The 19,293-nt window shown below is 43.0% G+C and overlaps 1 protein-coding gene across 2 annotated transcripts in view; it reads left to right on the top strand.

Moving 5' to 3' along the window:
- ppp1r9bb (protein phosphatase 1, regulatory subunit 9Bb) overlaps window positions 1–17,855 on the top strand; it is a 31,609-nt gene extending 13,754 nt beyond the window's left edge. For both annotated transcript variants that reach the window (XM_008301536.1, XM_008301535.1), the window contains 9 exons: window positions 2,829–2,961; window positions 6,162–6,282; window positions 6,586–6,690; window positions 10,031–10,163; window positions 11,706–11,858; window positions 11,957–12,010; window positions 12,090–12,319; window positions 12,401–12,497; window positions 17,780–17,855. In XM_008301536.1, the coding sequence (XP_008299758.1) occupies window positions 2,829–2,961; window positions 6,162–6,282; window positions 6,586–6,690; window positions 10,031–10,163; window positions 11,706–11,858; window positions 11,957–12,010; window positions 12,090–12,319; window positions 12,401–12,497; window positions 17,780–17,830 (1,077 nt within the window). In that variant the 3' untranslated portion in view covers window positions 17,831–17,855. The remainder of the gene's footprint in view (window positions 1–2,828; window positions 2,962–6,161; window positions 6,283–6,585; window positions 6,691–10,030; window positions 10,164–11,705; window positions 11,859–11,956; window positions 12,011–12,089; window positions 12,320–12,400; window positions 12,498–17,779) is intronic.
- The last annotated feature ends 1,438 nt before the right edge of the window (window positions 17,856–19,293 follow it).

Here is a 19,293-nt window from a genome sequence, read left to right as displayed (position 1 = left end):
TACTCTAAAGCGACGTGTAATTTTCACGCTACAATTCAAGTAGATGAAATTTGTCCCAGTCATGACTTGTATGAACACCATGATGGCAGCGGTTTGGCTCAAGACGACGCTACTTTTCGCTATTCTTACCCCTACGTCGGCCTTAAAGTAGAAACAGGAGCTTGTAGCGGGTTCAATGATGCATGAAAACACAATGATACTGAACACATTTGCGAGAGAGCTGCTTACATTTCAAAGAAGCTGTCAAAACTGACAGGCTCTTTAACTGCGCGGTTGCCGTGGAGACGAAGCCGATACTGGAGAGTGGCGCTGGAGATGCAGACGGAGAAACCCAGCGATGTGCGAGTGAAAAAAAAAAAAAAGGACCGGAGGAAAGAAAATGTTGCAGCAGAGGGAGAAGAAAGTTGAGAAATTGAATCAAGTATATCAAAGAATGTGTGAAAGGTCCAGCAGTGAATTAGTGTAGCTAGTGGAGCGTGCAAGGTGGTGCATACATAATCACCTCGGAAGACTGAAAGTGAGGCTTTTAAACATTCAGCTTACTGTGTGTGTGAGTGTGTGTGTGTGTGTGAGCAGCAGCTGCAGAAGGCCCTCCATTAGCATGCTGGAGGTGGTTATGTAAACTGTCATGCTGTTAGACCCGACTGAATGTGGGAAGTTGAGCCCCCCGAAAACAGAGGCCTCTGTCTTCATGAGAGCAACTTCAGTGGTTGTGATTGATTTTCTCTCCCCCCCCCTCCTCCTCAGCGTGTTTGATTACCACTGTGAAATGATACAGCTCAGAGGAAATGCTGCGGCTGTCTCACTTGGAATAGTCGATAAAAAAAAAAATGAATTGCATTATGTCTGAGTCTGTTGCTGTCAGAGCTGCAGCTGCATAACACAACATCTGAGAGTTTGTTAAGCTGCAGTCAGTTTAGAAATGACAAAAATGTGTGGAGTGTTTTAAAATGCATAATGAACAAGGTGCAAGTGGTTGAACTTGCCCATACATAGCCATAAGAAGTTGAAGTGGGTTCGCCTTCACTGGATCCATTTGCATTTGTATTAGCTTAAGCAGATAAATATTTCAGGAGTTAAAGTGGGTTTAAAATGAGAATCATTCATGCACATACATTCCAAAGCATTCAGTGGTATCTTTAACTCAACTTTTTATTTTAAACATGTTGGGCAGACAACGTGCAGAATTTGAGCCTAATAAAAAATCGAGAAGAGCAACAGTCCCACGTCCTCCTTGTCTTTCGCTAGAATCAAAGCAATTTTTTTCCATGAAACACAAACTAATGAAGAATTCACTAGTTTTTTGTGGATTTAAATGTAATCACCTGCTGTCAGGTCACTTGTAAGCACTCTTGCATTTCGTCAGTCTTTTACTTGCTGGAGCACAAACGCGACTCAGTGAAACGCTGGAACACTAAGTGAGTCCCCGGGGCGCAAATTTTCTGTTTTCAGTCACGGTTACTATATTTGTAGTAAAAGCAAAAAACATGTGGGCAGTAAGACGGAACAGAGATGAGCCAACGAGTGCTAATATTTTTGTCGAAGCTACATTGCAAAGCTAACTGTCTCCTAGATTTGATTAAACCAATAACAGAAATACTGTCTGTATGTCAATATTGCATATTTATCCTTTTTTAAAAATTAAAATAATCCCTTCATGGCTTAAAAAAGGCCTTAGATGTAAGTGTACGCTGTTGCTTCCTCGAGAATGTGCACATCCATGTTCTAGTTGCTGCAGATCGAGCACACCAGCTCACCTAAGCCGCTGCTTAAACACTGTAAAACTACTTCAGGCTTCACAATGACAAGTTGTTAATATTGGAGTAATTTATAATAATAATAATAATAATTCATTTTATTTGCATAACGCTTTTCAAGAACTCAAAGACGCTTCACAGGATAAAAGCAAAACAGCAATAAAAGCATTAAACAGCAAGCAACAAATACAAAGGTAGACAATATAGAAATACAGCAAGCAGAAGAAAAAAAAAAGAAAAAGATAGAGCCGAGGCCTAGGTGGGAAAAGCGGAGCGGAACAGATGAGTTTTTAATTTACATTTGAATATTACTGGGTCTGAGGTGTCTCGAATATGTTGTGGGAGAGAGTTCCAGAGGGTGGGGACGGCGACAGAAATTTAGCGACATATTTTTGAACTGGAAACTGATTTCCGAAGAACAATGATACAGAAGTAGTAGTAATTGTTTATTTCATTCAATGACAAAAAAAAAATAAAAAATTCAATACGATATGAAACAAAAGTTTCCAACTTCTGGATGAAAAGGGAGCAGAAAGAAGAATTAACTTATGTGATTTGCCCCTTTATAACAAACAATCAGTTACAATAAGTATTAAAAACAAACAACAAACAAAATGACTATGAAGTCTGAAAGGCCTGCACAGCCACTCTCACTATCTTAAGTTTTCCTCACATAACACCACTAATAACTAATGACACACTCTCTTAAACTCTCACCCCACAAGTTAACCTGGTCAGTGCCTTTGGTTTGTGATGTGTGAAACCCTGGCTGTCTGGATCTGTGTTTTTGTTGTCAGTACACTACAGTTGCTCAATGGAACTGCTTAGCCATGATGTTGACTGCTTATTTCAATCATGACATGTGTTCTAGCCTGTAAAAAAAAATCATCTGGATATGTTTAAAGGAAACAAACAAACTAGGATCTCACAAATAAACCCCTTCGTAGGAAAAAAACTAAAAAACCGTGCAGTTAGAGCTGCTGTGCAAATGTTTGCATTTGTCTTTTTAGCCTCGAACGAGAGATGTAAGTGTCATTTTCGGTCTGATCCAGAATCTGTCTCCTCCTGTAGGTGTTTGCCACCTACCCCAACGAGGACTACGACAGGCGTAATGAAGACGTGGATCCCATGGCAGCATCTGCCGAGTACGAGCTGGAGAAAAGGGTGGAGAGGCTGGACCTGTTCCCCGTGGAGCTGGAGAAAGGTACTACGAAGTCTTGCAAAGCTCACTTTCTCTTCCCAGTTCTCCAAAAACGATTCCTGTAAAAGCTGTAGAAATAAGCAGTTACAGTACTTTAAACCGCTCGAGGCACCAGGTGGCTGGTAATGGGAAGCAGAGTAATTTCATATTCATAGGAAGAGCATTTGAAAGAATGACCTCACACTGGACGCTTCGATCATGTCTTTCCGTCTATATCTTCAAAGAAGAAGGCAGAAATCCTACATTTAGTTATGTAAAAAGGGCCTGCAGTGTTCACCAGCTGCCTTCTGCCAGCCATCCTGCTTCCCACAAGGCAAAGTAAGTGCAGTGGTGCAAGTTCTTCCTCCCATCTCTCCCCAGTGAGCCACAACATCCCTTCAACATTATGGCGCATTAATATATGTATACAAGGCTATATTTAGAGTTGTGTACAGAGCAGGTTACATGGGATGCCATATGTGTCCATGTACAGTAAATAATGTGCTGCTGTGCGTCTGCATTAATTTAATCACGATAAAAAGGAGAAGCTGCAGTTAGAAAGGAACTGCGCTCAGACAATGAATATGCAACTTCAGCACATCGCACCTCAGGCAGGAAATCCAGGTGTTACATCGATTCGGATCTAACTTTCAAGTCACACTTACTAAAATAGCGTTTTATTGTTTCCAGACCACATGAAGGTCTTTTTTGTCCTCGAGATGCAAAGAAGCTTGTGCGTGCTTTTATTGCGGCTATAAATCAATTACAGCTTTGCACAGAATGCTGATGTCTGTTTTTAAACTCTGCAAAGAAGAAAGAAAAAAAATAAAAGCTCACATTATTCCTGATCAGTTAGTGTTGATTCAGACCTGGTGTTATTAATCCAAGGCTGTAGACACTTCTGCCTCATTACAATAGAGAATGATCACCTTTCTGTTTTTGCTTTCTGAAAGTTTAACTCTTTAAATTGTCTGTTCTATGTTGTTGTCATAGTTTTATTTTGAAGTCATGCCCTATGAGCTGCAGTTTATTGTTAAGCCTTGATCTGCATAGTATTATTAGAGTGTAATCATTGAAAGAGGAGGAGTTTTTTGGCCACTATTAGTGCTGTGGAGCAGTGTTTTTTCTATTTTTTATTTTAGGGGCTCACTGGTCTGTTTGTGTTGTGCACGAGGACGCAGGTTCATGAATGCAACCATGTGGGGAATATACATTCTGCTGCTGGTTTCATGCTGTTCTGCCAGAGACAAAGGCATTGCTTCTGTGTTATTGTCAAGTTAATTTAAGTCCAAATTATGTTTCTATAAACTGCTTTGGAGCAAAAAAAAAAACTAGGCAAAGCTAATTAATGCAGTAGAAGAAGCTGAGAATGAAACGTGGGGAGGTGTTCTAATATGTACCAATACTACCATACAGTATAGTACGCCTGAGAAAGATGTAGCATGTCCCAGTACACAATGTCTCAAAAATAGGATGCTAAAAATACACTACAACTACATCCTGTTGAATTTTGCCGTGTGCGAGCCAGCGTGTTTTTCTGGCTGTTTTTACCCAGAATCCTCTGTGCAGTTACATCACATATGTCACGGTGTCTTGTGCAAGGTTAAACAAGCAGTAAAAAGAAAAAAAAGGTTGTGAGAAAAATCGTCAAAGTAGAACAAACCAAAAACTTTTTGGGTTTTTTTTGGTTTGCTGTTGTTTCTCATGACCGTCATGTACAGCACTTTGTTTCAGCTGTGGCTGCTCTAAAGTGCTTCATAAATAAAATTGATTTCAGACAGGACACTTTGTCAGATTTAACCATTTATTTGGGATCACATACATTTAGTTTGGCGGTGACTCTGCTCGTGATGCTCTGGAACAATCTGAGGAAGCATGACACAGATAATCCCTGAGATCACAAACCCCCGCAGAGCCATGAATTTACAATTTACAATTTTTAGAATACAATATGAACACGAGACCAACTAAATAGTCTTCACTAACAGAATCTAGATTACATAGTTCAAGGTACAATGATGAACCATCTGCAACCCACAATCCCTCGATATGGGAAACACCGGGGTTATATGAGATTGAACAGTTTTTAAAAGGTGGTGGTTGGGGAGGAGGAGGAGATTTATCGATCTGCAGAGGCTGGAGTAGCAGCGATGTGGTGAGCGTGAAGCGGGCAGAATGAATGAACGCTGCCTCAGTTATAAAGCACGCTAAGTGGGTGGGCTGGACTTTAGCGATGACGATTGGACAGGAGGGGCCATGTGACCACCTGACTCCGTGCTTGTCTGAACTAACGCGAAGCTCCATTTGATTAAACTTTTGACACCATTGAGAGAGAAATGGATTGTTTTAAATCAGGCAAGTTGTCAATATTGTTTCATGGCACCTCGATCAGTCATGGAAGTTGAATATTTGTTAAATCAGAAGTTATTTGGAAAAGGTGTTCTGGTCACCATTTTTAAAAAAAAAAAACCTACTTCAAGTGTAATTATTATTTTTTAAAAGCTCTGCACGTTTTAAATTTTTCATTTACTTTTTTTTTTTTTTTTAAATTTGCTATTTCCACCAACATTTTCTAATGTGATTCTCCAAAATGCAAATAATAAAATGTAATGGAAACATGGCATGTGAAAGAGATCAAAATTAATATCCTGATTCCTGCACAGCAAACTAATAGTTAGCTATTCGGGTCCAGCCCTAGTATGAAAATACACATTTTCAATACTCCAGGTCATATTTGCGATTTGCCATCTTGCGTCCCAACATCAACACAAACTTAAAATGAACGTCAAACAAACTATGGTTACCATGCCTGTCAAAATAAACGTTTTTTCAAAATAAAAAACAAGTCCAACCTGAGACACACATTATATATTATTTATTTTTGACCAGCTGTCTGCGACCCATCCAGAACAGGTCCGCGACCCACTTTTGGGTCGCGACCCACCAGTTGAGAACCACTGGTATAAGAAGAAATAAATGCACTGTGAGGCATTTTGAGTGTGTTTCAGTGAGTAATGTTGAATTAAACTTCCACAGGGCACCTTTGATTGAGTCTCATCTGTGATAAAGGGAACGGGGTCCTTATGCCAGAGGTTCATGTCATAGATTATTATTAGCAAACGTGTAGCCGGCTCACTATAACGTGGTCACATAACAAATTAAATTGATCAAAACCTGTTAGATATGGATGACAGTTGGGTAACAGCTCGTCTGCTCTCTTTCAGATGGCGATGGCCTGGGAATCAGTATCATTGGGATGGGTGCAGGAGCTGACATGGGCCTGGAGAAACTGGGCATCTTTGTCAAGACGGTCACAGAAGGAGGAGCGGCACACAGGGATGGCAGGTAAATTAGATCAACCTGATCAAAAAATACAACTCAAACATATCGGGTCAAACTGAAAAGGCCTTTGCTTCATGAACTCGTACGTCATCCTGAAGTTAGCTCAGTATTTGTAGTTTTATTTCCTGGAGTGGATGCTTCATTGTCCCGCTCGCTTATTTTGATTCTTGGCAGCTGCAACTTGGTCTCACTGCCAAGAACAAGGGCTTATAAATGGAGTTTGGCTTGCGTGGGCTAAAGTATAAAGAGAACCAACAAAGACCACAGTGGTGTTATTTCTGCAAACCTCTACTCTGTCTCCTCCAGGATCCAGGTGAACGATCTGATTGTGGAGGTGGACGGGACCAGTTTGGTGGGCGTCACCCAAAGCTTTGCCGCCTCCGTACTCAGGAACACCTCAGGAACCGTCAAGTAAGAGTCACTCTGAATGCTCAGGTTTTCGTTGGAACTTCTTTTCCTCACATTTACAGTTACACAAATCATCCAGTGCAATGTTATTATTTTTTGCCACTTAGGAATGGCAGCGTTGGTCTGTCAGCTAGGGGTCAACCCATATGTTTTAAGCAACACTAATTATGAGTAATTAAGGAGAGCAGTATCTAATATTTGAAACTGATCTACATTATTAGTAAAAATAACTAGGGATGTCCTATATTGGCTTTTTTGCCAATATCCGATATGCTGATGATGTCCAACTTTCAATTTCCGATTCTAATATCAACCAATACGGATATATGTGTGTTACTGCAGCCATTCTTGTTTACACGCTTCACGACGCAGTTTGATGTTGTCATCATTTGCTTGCCGGCGAAATCCAGGCATTATTTTATTGGTTTTCATTATAGGCAAAAATAACCAAAACAATAAGGATATTGACAGATATTACATTTTTATGCCAATGTCAGGCTGATTGTATCGGTGGGCTGATTTAAGCAAAACTCTGCTGAATGTTGTTTGTTGGTTTTACTTTCCAATATTTGTCTTTTAGTGTTAAAAGGCTAATGTTGGTGATGCTTAACCACAGACTGAGAACTACAGATAAAGAGAGGTTGCTGCACCGGAGCCAAATCAATCAAATCAATCACATCACATCAAATCAAATTAAATCAAATCAAATCAAATCAGGTCTATTATCATTTTGCTGTACATACACAGTAGTACAAGCAAGATGAGAAAGCGTTTCTTCAGGATCATAAAAGTTTTGCGGAATGCACGTCTGGGATAGCAAGACACTAAACGTTCATTCTCGCTGCCTCCTGAAGGGGGCGCTGCGTCCATATGCATATTTGTTGAATATGGCGAACCCCTTCAGGTCCTGGTAGGTCTTCAGGGACACAAAGACACATACGATGGTGTGACGATGGTGAAGCCGCAGATGCTGCCCAGAGCTAGCTGTCTGTCCGTCCGTCCTGAACGATGTCATCCCCTCCAGCTGTATGTCCATCTGGGATGTTGCCATGGAGCCATGTTTCTGTTAAAGCAAACACACAGCAGTCCCTCCACTCTCTGTGGGTTTCTCTCAGCAAACGTAGTTCGAAAATCTTGTTGTCGAGGGAGTGGACATTGGAGAGTAGGAGGACGGTCCTGCTGGTCTGGAGTGGTTAGCCTTTAGCATGGATCCCGGCTCTCTTCCTCCTCCTTTGTTTACGTTGGTACTGTTTGCGCTTCCTTCTCTCTCGGGTATCTACCGGTGTATTCTCTGATTGGACTCTGTGTTGGTGTAGAAAGTCCAAATCACAACCGATCGCCGCAGTTTCAGCGCCGTTCACTGTCCTGATGCCCAGCAAAGTCTCCTGGCTGTTTTGCGGAATGAATGTCTGGGATAGACAAGACACTCAAAACATTTACTTTTGTTGTCTCCTGAAGGGGTCGCCGCTCCATCACCATGGCATCGTAGAAAAAGTAGAGCATCTTTAAATGGACTGATTTTATTGGGAATCAGTTTAAAAACACTACCAGTAATCAGAAAAACACTGACTATTAGATCTGATAGTAGGCCATACCAACTCTTGGTCCACCACTTTATTCTAGGGATGGTAATGATTACTTAGCACTGTGGAAGTTTAGCTTTAAAGTGTCACCTGTGACGCTTAATGCCTACCAGAACTCTTGTCCTGTTGACATGCTGCATGAACTAGTGGGTGATTGTCAGTGCTCTAGGTTTAAGCTGTTGTGACAATGGTTTTACACATTTTTGTGTGACAAGCACGTTTTTGGATCTCGGTAGTCAATCAATCAATCAATCAATCAATCAATCAATCAATCAATCAATCAGACTTTATCTGTATAGCACTTACAACAAATACTACATAATGAAGGCTATCATAAATAAATGCAATGTTAAACACCAGTGAAGAGAAAATGTTAAAATTCTGAAAAGCAAAAACGATTGATGATGTTTTGTGACATTTTAAATCTATTACACAGCAAATATTGAACTTTAAGTTAGACTTTTAACAAATTGCATAGGAAATAAAATTGCAGTAAATGTCGCAGTTAGATATTTTCCCCAAATCATTCAGCCCGACTCTAATCTGCTAAACGTGAGGCACTCCCATAAGACGAGGCTATACTTTGTGCTTAGTGATGTTAACAAAGTAAACAACGGAGGGCACTACCTGATAAACATCATCACTGCGAGCATGGCGACCTGCTTATGGTAACATTCACTCACTCGCTCATCACTGCATTTATTTTTGCAGTCACCGTCTTGTGGGTTTCCGAATGCCTTGTGACCAGTGCATGTGTTTTGCTTCGCTTTCTGTCGGTGCAGCTTTACACTGACATCCAGCATTCTTCCTCCAAGAGATGGTTTCCTTTTGATATATGCCCACAGCCCGTCTTACACGCGGGACAGACTCCACCACATCCTGCCCATTCACTTCACCAGACTCTAGATTTATATCTCAAGTCTCACAGGGTCATGATTATACCCTTCAGCGTTGAAAAGCTCCTTTCTGGAGACGCTCTGAATGAGATTCCACAGGAGGGCCGCAGAAAAACACAGTTATCAGTAACAAATACAGTTGGCATCAAACTTTTCAAAATGCCAAAGGGCTTCTCGGAGCCTCCGCTCTTTTGGCGTTTGGACGGCTGCTCCCGCTCCTTTTGTCAGCTGAGCTCATTCATAATTCAGGGTTTTGGTGGTCAGCGCTGTTGGGATAATTGTTAGTGTTGTGTGACTTGTGAAGATCAGAGACCTCCATAGATAACTCATGCATTATGGATCTGCTGCAGTGACGGTGAAGGGCAGTAAGACCTATTCATAAAAAAAAAAAGGCAGACAAATAGAGCAGGACAGGATGTGTGTTCGCGGACATTTAATTACCCCGTTAGCGCTGCAGAAATTGAAAGGCTGCAGTGGCTGGCTTAATAACCGTCTGTGGCTTTGTCATGATTCACTGTGCTTCTTCTCCCTGTTTACTGTTTGCTGTAATTGGACGGAGATTTGCGAGGCTCAATCAGGAAACTATAATGAACTGCACGATGAGCTGAGAGGGAGGCAGGGTTGAGGGTTTGATTTCTGAACAGGCTGCAGAGGAGGCCTGTAAACAGGAAGCCATTTTCTTCCATTAGAGTTGCATTAATACATTACGCCGTATCGTCTCAAGGAGCGGCAGGTTATATGTGCAAACACACTCTGCAGGAGCTGGTTTTCACGCTCCTCGGAGGCCGGCGTGCATTATTCAGCGTATAACAGATTAACTTTAGTTCTGCAATTTGAACCAAGCTGATGAATGTCCGCACGCAGGTTTGTGATCGGGCGAGAGAAGCCGGGCGAGCAGAGCGAAGTGGCCCAGCTCATCCAGCAGACCTTGGAGCAGGAACGCTGGCAGCGGGAAATGATGGAGCAGCGCTACAACCAGTACATGGACGAACAAGAGGTCAGTGTGACAAATTAGCGGTGTTGGGATTTCTCTCTCGAGTCAGTGGAGAAGTGAAGGGTTGCTAATAATCCAGCTTCCTCTTCTCCCATCCCCCCTACACTTGCATGTGCACACACGATGCTGCAATCAAATTAACAGAAATGTTTTCGGGATACTTTCTTGCACTCACTAGTTTGTGATCTTGCACCAGAATGTGTTTAAATTCGAATAAGAATACACAAAACGGAGCACATAGATCACTAAATAACTAAAATAATGTAACTTTCTACTCTGTCCAGGCATAAAATACTTCTTTAGAATCAAAAGCAGTGTTTTTTGGAGTCCTTGCTTGACCCTGTACGTTCTTTCCCCCCCTCTTCAGGATTATGAAATTTATCTCAGCCCCATCATGAACAGCATTGACCATCCTTTTTTGTGATGCGTGTGTGTGTGTGTTGTGCGCTTCTGGCGAAAAGCCACACCGTTAAATCCCGTCTGTACTATCAGCATGATCAAACAATAAGCTGAGCTCCGAAATGGGGACAAATCAGGATGATTCAGATTTCGCAGCCTCGCGCACAGCTTTGCTTCCATAATCGAGTCCAGGGTTTTTGTCCGGTTGAATGTTTTTTTACGCTAGCGGTGTAAAGGTGTGCTCAGAAACTGGCCTTTTGGTTTCACTGCAACAACGGGGAGGAAGTTGCCCCATTCATGAACATGGTGAAGGGTGGGTGGTTCTTGAAAAGCATTAAGTTGTGTAATGGAAAGCATGATGAGCGCTTGAGAATTTAGCACCACCTAGTGGTCATTTGGTGTCACTACAGGGAAGTAAATAGTGAGAAAATCACTTTGTCTTGCTGTTTCTTGTGATATTTAAGCAAATAATTGAACAATAAATGTCTTTTTTTCTGTCATATAAATCATATATTTCCAAAGACCTCTTGGAAACCAGTAATCCATGTATTAAAACAAACTGTTAACATTACAGGCATTATAAAAAAGATTTAACTTCATTCTGGACTTGAACTGTTGTGTCAGTGGTTTTGCAAATTTTTGCCTCTCTGTGTGACAATCAATCAATCAATCAATCAGGCTGTATTTGTGTAGCACTTAGATAGAAATATAACAAAGAACAATGAAGCTGTTGTCATAAATAAATGCCACAGACATCTCCAAAGACCTTCAGTAATCCATGTGTCAAAACAAACTTTTAACGTTAGAGATATTATAAAAAGATTCAAATTCAGCTTTCTGTGTCTTTCTTTTTCGTTTTCTTCGCCTGAAAAAAACCCTTTTTCCCCCTCACGTCTACTAATTCTTATTATCTGGTCAGCAGAGCCTCTGATATTTATCAATGAAAGTTCTGAGTTATCAGCATCTGACATTTTTGCTGTCACCTCCCTAGAAAAAAAGCCAGATGGAATTTCATAATGATCCTAAAAAAAAAGTTAATAATTAATCAGCGGGTTTTCCCAGAAATACTCCACAGAACATTGTGCACTCTCGACCAAAACTCCTCAAAGCGTTTCTGACCTCGACCCCTTCTCTGACCCCTTGCAGGGTGGAGAATACGGCACAGATGAAGAAGAGGATGACGATGAAGAGGCTAGCCCTCCGTATCCCAGCGCCATCGAGGTGTTTGACTTGGCAGAGAACGAGGACATGTCGCCTCTGGAGACGGACCCGGAGAAGCTAGCCCATAAATACAAAGAGGTGAATCCCTAAACTGGAGCATTTCTTCTGTAATCACAGCCCGTTGCCCCTGATGTAGCTAACGTTAACACGTGTGGTTAAAATCGCTTCTTTTCCAGCTCCAAATAAAGCACGCTGTGACCCAGGCTGAGATCCAGCAGCTGAAAAGAAAGGTACGCTGTTTAATTAAGATCATGATTGTTCTACACGATAACGTTTGTTTACGTGATTAAAATGGACGCTTCCCTCCAGCTGCACCACGCCGAGCAGGAGAAGCAGCGCTGGCGTATGGATAAAGCCCAGCTGGAGCAAACCCTGCAGGAGAACAAGGAGCGAATGGAGAAGCTGGAGGGCTACTGGATGGAGGCTCAGAGCTTGTGCCAGGCGGTGGACGAGCACCTGAAGGAGACGCAGGCCCAGTATCAGGCCCTGGAGCGCAAATACAGCAAAGCCAAACGCCTGATCAAGGAGTATCAGCAGAAGTAAGATGCTTTCAATTACACACAGGAATGCTGAGAGAGCCGTGTGACGTGTTTGAGCTCAACACTGCCATTCGTTTACAGGGAGATCGAGTACCTGAAGAAGGAGACTCAGCGTTGTGCACAAGTCGGGGCTGAAGCCTCCCTTCTCAAAGAGGAGTCGGGGCAGCTTCAAGAGCAGGTATGGATGGGAGCCTGCACGAGGCTACATGGCTGGTGTGTGGTTCCCTTACAGTCGATTCACTTGGTACAACACATATAGGATGGGATATCACACCCCGCGTGACCTTACTGAAGACACCTGTAATCACGCCTTCACGGCAGATGATCTGTGATGACATATGTGAGGCCCTGCCTACACATATAAACACCTGTCATCACAGGCATCCCTCAGTTCTTACACTCTTCACCTCACTAAGAACACCTCACGGGCTCACTAGCTACCACTAGTTAGTTCTGCTTTCTAAGGCTACTGCCGGCTTGAAATTGGTTTAACTGCTTTTGTTGGTGTTAGCCACCGTAGTGAGTGTGACTGCCCGCCAAACGCTGATTTTGAGTTTTCTTGCTAAAGTCGCGTGCTTTGTGTCTGGATAGAAGCACCAAGCCTTAGTCGAGGTCTTCAGTTCGCTCCTGTCCACAGGGGTGCATCAAAGACCAGCACGATGAATGAATGCCTAGTACTGCCGTTCAGGACGTCACTCGCCCCCCGCACCTTCAGCAAATGTGTCGAAGCGGCATTATCTCCTCTCTGGGCGTTCACATCTCAGCGTACCTGGACGACTGGGCTCTGGTAGCCAGCTCCAGAGAGCAGGCAGAGACACAGCTGTTGGTAGTTCTGTCACACATTCAAACGCTGTGGTGAATTTCCGGAAAAGCTCGCTAATCTCGAGCCAGCAGTTTTCTTTTCTCGGACTGGAAATATGCTCCGTTACCAGCCGAGCACGTCTGTCAGAGCACAGGGTGGCTGCGTTTTACCGCTGCCTCGCTCAGTTTCAGTTGGGACGCAGACCGATTTTGCAGCTGGCTGGCATGATGGCGTCTGTGATCGCTGGAGTGCCGCTCGGGCTGTTGCGGATGCGAGATGGACCTGCTCTCACCTGCTGTGTCCGTCACGTCACCTCCAGACGAGGCTGAAGATAACACCGTCCTGCTTGCTCGCTGTCCGCCCGTGGAGGGAGCCCGGCCTGCTGTGTCAGGGCTCCCTGATAGGCAGGGTGTCTTTTTACAAGGTGGTGTCCACAGATGCCTCTCTGAAGGGTTGGGGGCTCTGTGCGACGGTGAGAGGGGTCTGGTCGACAGCTCAGTGCAGACTTCACATCAACCACCTGGAGCTGCTAGTGGTTTTCTTAGCTCTGCAGTATTTCTGTCGAGATCTGACGGGCCAGCATGTTCTGATCAGAACAGACAACACAACGGTGGTTTCTTATATAAACAGGCAGGGAGGAACCTGAGAATGGAGATTACACCCACAGGTGGTGGCTCAGATATGGGAACGGTTCGGCAAGGCAGAAGTGGATCTTTTTGCATCCAAAGCGAACATGCACTGCCCTCTGTTCTTTTCCATAACAGACCAGAGTGCACCACTGGTCATGGATGCACTCGCTCACCCATGGCCCAACGTGCTCCTGTATGCATTTCCCCCAGTGGAACTGAGACTGCCTGCACTGGAGAGGGTGCATCAGCAGGGCCTGTCCATGATCCTGGTGGCCCCTCAGTGGCCAGCGAAGTCATGGTACACAGAGATAATCAGTCTGCTGGCAGCGAGGCCCTGGTAGCTCCCTGTCTGCAGGGATCTCCTCTCTCAAGCGAGAGGAGAGGTGATTCACTCGCCCCCAGAACTGTGGCGGCTGCATGCCTACCTGTTGAAAGGTCCAATTTATTAGCGAAGGACCTGCCCCCTGAAGTGGTGGCAACAATTCAGAGTGCACGGGCGTCATCCATGAGAGGTCTGTATGCATATAAATGGTGGGCATTTGAGCAGTGGTGCCAGAACTGTAATGCTCTATTGTGGACGTTTTGACTTTTCTTCAAGAGCTGCTGGATAAGGGTCTCTCCTCCACAATAAAAGTTTATTTAGCAGCTATATCTGCCTGTCACGTTGGTTTTGATGGTGTGACGCCAGACGCTCATCCTCTTGCTATGCGCTTCTTAAAAGGGGTCTGCCGGCTGAGGCCCGCGTTAGATCCAGCGTCCCTTCATGGGATCTGTTACTGGTGCTTGAGGCCTTTTGTGATCCTCCATTTGTACCTATTGAGTCTGTTGATATGAAATTTCTTTCATACAAGACTGCTTTGCTTCCCGCTTTCTGCTCTGCAAAGCCAGTAGGCGACCTTCATGCCTTGTCGGTGCATCCCTCTTGTACCCAGTTCTCCTGCGATGGCTCCAAGGTTACAATACACCCAAATGTGGCGTATTAACCAAAGGTCATCCCTGCAGCTTACAGCTCTATGGCCCTCGAGCTCTTGAGCTTTTGCCCCCCTCCTTTTGCATCTGAGCAGCAGAGGAGGTTGCATTCGTTGTGTCCTGTGCGTGCTCTATACACCTGTATTGACCACACTCAGATTATGCGTTCATGTGACCAATTATTGGTCTGTTTTGCTAATCCAGCCAGAGGTAAGGCCCTGTCCAAACAGCGGCTTTCTCACTGGATTGTGGAAGCAATTTCCCTGGCCTACGGCGATGTTGGCCATTGATAGTGTGCTGACCGGCATTTTTGCGATAAATTCACATTCTACTAAGTGTATTTTCCAAAACAAATAAATAAAAACTACCTTTTTTTCCCCTTTGTTTGTGTAGTGATACATCGCTCTGCTTCTAATAAATATATAAATCTGAATTATTATTTTTAATTTTAATATTTCCGCTTACAGATTTGTCTTGTTGTCATTTCGACAAGCTCCACATATAGCAAAGTTTAAAAAAAAAGTCTTAACACTATACAAAATTTGTCAGAAATCTACGGAGATGCCACCAGCCCTCCAATGGCTTTCTCCTACGTGTGACATTCTCGTTTAATCTAATGCATGATGGCGCGTATTGTTTGGTGAGTGACCATGTGCTGTACTTTTCACGTTGCATTGTGGGATGCTTCACCATGTCGTATGTAGAGGCTGATTTTACATTCTGTTCTATCCTAAAGCTGCAGCTACACTGAATATGCAACACTCTGCTTCTACTATGATGCATGAAACTGGCTGCATGAGAGAGACCTGGAACTTCCGCTGCCATGCAAATAGATCAGCCTTCTCTTTATATGTTTTACATGAAGTGTGCGCAGCGCTTGTAACACATACATGAGTCATAAAGTGTCTATATTTTTAAAAATGTCACCAACAATATGCAGTAAAAGACCTTTTTGCATGGAAATGGACTTCCTGTTTGGGGTCCTGATCATTGTGTCAGCTTTTATGATGCGGCTGTTGGTTGATTAGTAAGTTTATAACAGCAGTCAGTAGATATTAACATAGGAAACCACATAAAACAAAACTCCAACCAAAGCTCCTCCGACACCATCAGTGAGCTGCAGGTGTAGCCGGAAAACATATAAATTCCGCTGCACATCTGCATGCATGCGACCAAAGAGTCGGAATCTTTTAAAAAGTCCTAAATTTAACAACCAAGTCGGCTGGTGGCGTTAATGGTAGTTATGGAATGTTTTTTCAATCTGATTGCAGGCTGTCAGAAGAGGTTATTCTCCCGTTAATTACCGACTGACACCGCGATCTCGAAGCAGCTATTAATCTGAATCGGCGGCGGTGTCAAGAAGCCCTTAAAAAAGCAACAGATTTAATGTGGCGAACCCCGATTGGGTCTCAGACGTGTTGCGCTGACGATATTTAAAAGATTTATGTGATTAAAAGCCTTCTGTTCCCGTCTGTGAGCCAAATTCTGTCAACAGATGATGAAGTATACTTAAGTGTTACCACTGAAGGGGCTGATACGGCTTTTTTTTGTGTGTAATTGAAGAAATGCGCAGCGTTAGATTGGCCCAGCAGGAATCAGAATTTATACACTTTAGTGTGTTTAGATAGAATGCAGGGAATTGTGACAGCAGCTACAATCACTGTCAAGACCCCACATCTACCACTGAACGTAAAACATTTCACGGAAAATGAACTGAAGGCTTTGAGCAGAACAATATGCGTAGTATGTAATGTGCGAAATATACAGTATAGAGACCATGCAGTGTGAAAAAAAATTAGAAAATCTGTCATGTAAAAAATATACAGTGTGCAAAAAAATTACCTTTGACACTTTAAATTTAGAAAAACGCCTGAAGAGCAGATTGATTTATGCAGACGAACCTGTTTAAAGTCTGAAATCTCTGTTGAATCGAGAGAAAGTTTCATCAATTTCAACCACATCTCCTGTTTTCATTCTTAAAATGACAATAAAATGATGTTTCAGAACCCACAGCAACGAAACAAACACAAAAATATCCTCAAAAATCAATATATCAACTCGGCATATATCCAGCATGTGTCCAATTCATTTTATTTCCTTTTTATCTATTTGCCTACTTGCTGTGAGGAGACAATGCTCATCACTGTTCTTTTAACACATTTTCATAAAATAAAAAAGTTAAATAATAAACTGGGACTTGAAGTTTCACAATTTAAGATACACATTGAACTAGTTAAAAAATGTGAAAGCTGTTGAAGCTTGGTGGATCAGAGGAACATTTCTGATATCAACTGATATTAATAAGTTTAAATATCTATTTAAATGCATTGAACATCAATATGAAAATGTCACACCAGTCAGAGTTAGTTTAGACAGACATTTGTAGGTCCATCACCAATAAATAACTACATTTAACAGAACTAGGTGAACATTTTAAATCTGATTATATTATGAAAACACAATTCTACACTAACATATGCTTTAAACACATCTTACTTTCTGCCTAAAGTTGGAGTTTACATGTTAGTTAGAGCATCTCAGATACACAGTCTTCCAATGTTACAGCATTTCACCTGTTTTTTTTTGTTTTTTTTTAATGTACTCAAAGTTATTCGGTGGATTTAGTGTCTGACTATTAAAGTTACACTCCCTAGATTAATCTCAGGGCCTGGAAGAAGTTGGTTGCATATTTAGAGGAAAAATTAATGAAGTTTCACTTTACCAATCCTTAAAAAATGTCTCTTTATCATCGTTGATCTTGTACAGGATTCTCCTTATCTGAGCTTACAGCAATTTAAATGGAATAGATTCACCAATTCTCCAATTTTTAACACTGAAATGTTGATATTGTTCAATCTGTTTAATTATATATATATAAAAAAAAGTATCTTAGAGTTTTTCTCCTATTAAATGATCAGTTAAAAAGGTCTTTCTACATTTGATTCTGTGGTGATTTTGAGTATAAATGGACGCCCTTTGGATTAATTTAACTTTCTCAGAATCTCCCAGGTATAAGTTGGAATCTTGCCTATCATGACTGTATTTTTCTCTCTTTTCTAGGTGGCAGACCTGGAGTGCAGAGTGGAGGAGCTGAAATCTGAACCTTTATAAAAGCCTTTTTTTTTTTTTTTTNTCTGGTCGACAGCTCAGTGCAGACTTCACATCAACCACCTGGAGCTGCTAGTGGTTTTCTTAGCTCTGCAGTATTTCTGTCGAGATCTGACGGGCCAGCATGTTCTGATCAGAACAGACAACACAACGGTGGTTTCTTATATAAACAGGCAGGGAGGAACCTGAGAATGGAGATTACACCCACAGGTGGTGGCTCAGATATGGGAACGGTTCGGCAAGGCAGAAGTGGATCTTTTTGCATCCAAAGCGAACATGCACTGCCCTCTGTTCTTTTCCATAACAGACCAGAGTGCACCACTGGTCATGGATGCACTCGCTCACCCATGGCCCAACGTGCTCCTGTATGCATTTCCCCCAGTGGAACTGAGACTGCCTGCACTGGAGAGGGTGCATCAGCAGGGCCTGTCCATGATCCTGGTGGCCCCTCAGTGGCCAGCGAAGTCATGGTACACAGAGATAATCAGTCTGCTGGCAGCGAGGCCCTGGTAGCTCCCTGTCTGCAGGGATCTCCTCTCTCAAGCGAGAGGAGAGGTGATTCACTCGCCCCCAGAACTGTGGCGGCTGCATGCCTACCTGTTGAAAGGTCCAATTTATTAGCGAAGGACCTGCCCCCTGAAGTGGTGGCAACAATTCAGAGTGCACGGGCGTCATCCATGAGAGGTCTGTATGCATATAAATGGTGGGCATTTGAGCAGTGGTGCCAGAACTGTAATGCTCTATTGTGGACGTTTTGACTTTTCTTCAAGAGCTGCTGGATAAGGGTCTCTCCTCCACAATAAAAGTTTATTTAGCAGCTATATCTGCCTGTCACGTTGGTTTTGATGGTGTGACGCCAGACGCTCATCCTCTTGCTATGCGCTTCTTAAAAGGGGTCTGCCGGCTGAGGCCCGCGTTAGATCCAGCGTCCCTTCATGGGATCTGTTACTGGTGCTTGAGGCCTTTTGTGATCCTCCATTTGTACCTATTGAGTCTGTTGATATGAAATTTCTTTCATACAAGACTGCTTTGCTTCCCGCTTTCTGCTCTGCAAAGCCAGTAGGCGACCTTCATGCCTTGTCGGTGCATCCCTCTTGTACCCAGTTCTCCTGCGATGGCTCCAAGGTTACAATACACCCAAATGTGGCGTATTAACCAAAGGTCATCCCTGCAGCTTACAGCTCTATGGCCCTCGAGCTCTTGAGCTTTTGCCCCCCTCCTTTTGCATCTGAGCAGCAGAGGAGGTTGCATTCGTTGTGTCCTGTGCGTGCTCTATACACCTGTATTGACCACACTCAGATTATGCGTTCATGTGACCAATTATTGGTCTGTTTTGCTAATCCAGCCAGAGGTAAGGCCCTGTCCAAACAGCGGCTTTCTCACTGGATTGTGGAAGCAATTTCCCTGGCCTACGGCGATGTTGGCCATTGATAGTGTGCTGACCGGCATTTTTGCGATAAATTCAC

Source organism: Stegastes partitus, unplaced genomic scaffold, assembly GCF_000690725.1.
Source record: "Stegastes partitus isolate 25-593 unplaced genomic scaffold, Stegastes_partitus-1.0.2 Scaffold1684, whole genome shotgun sequence".
NCBI classification, from domain to species: domain Eukaryota; kingdom Metazoa; phylum Chordata; class Actinopteri; family Pomacentridae; genus Stegastes; species Stegastes partitus.
The sequence above is the reverse complement of the archived record's forward strand: the minus strand, read 5'-3'. Positions and strand labels throughout refer to the sequence as shown.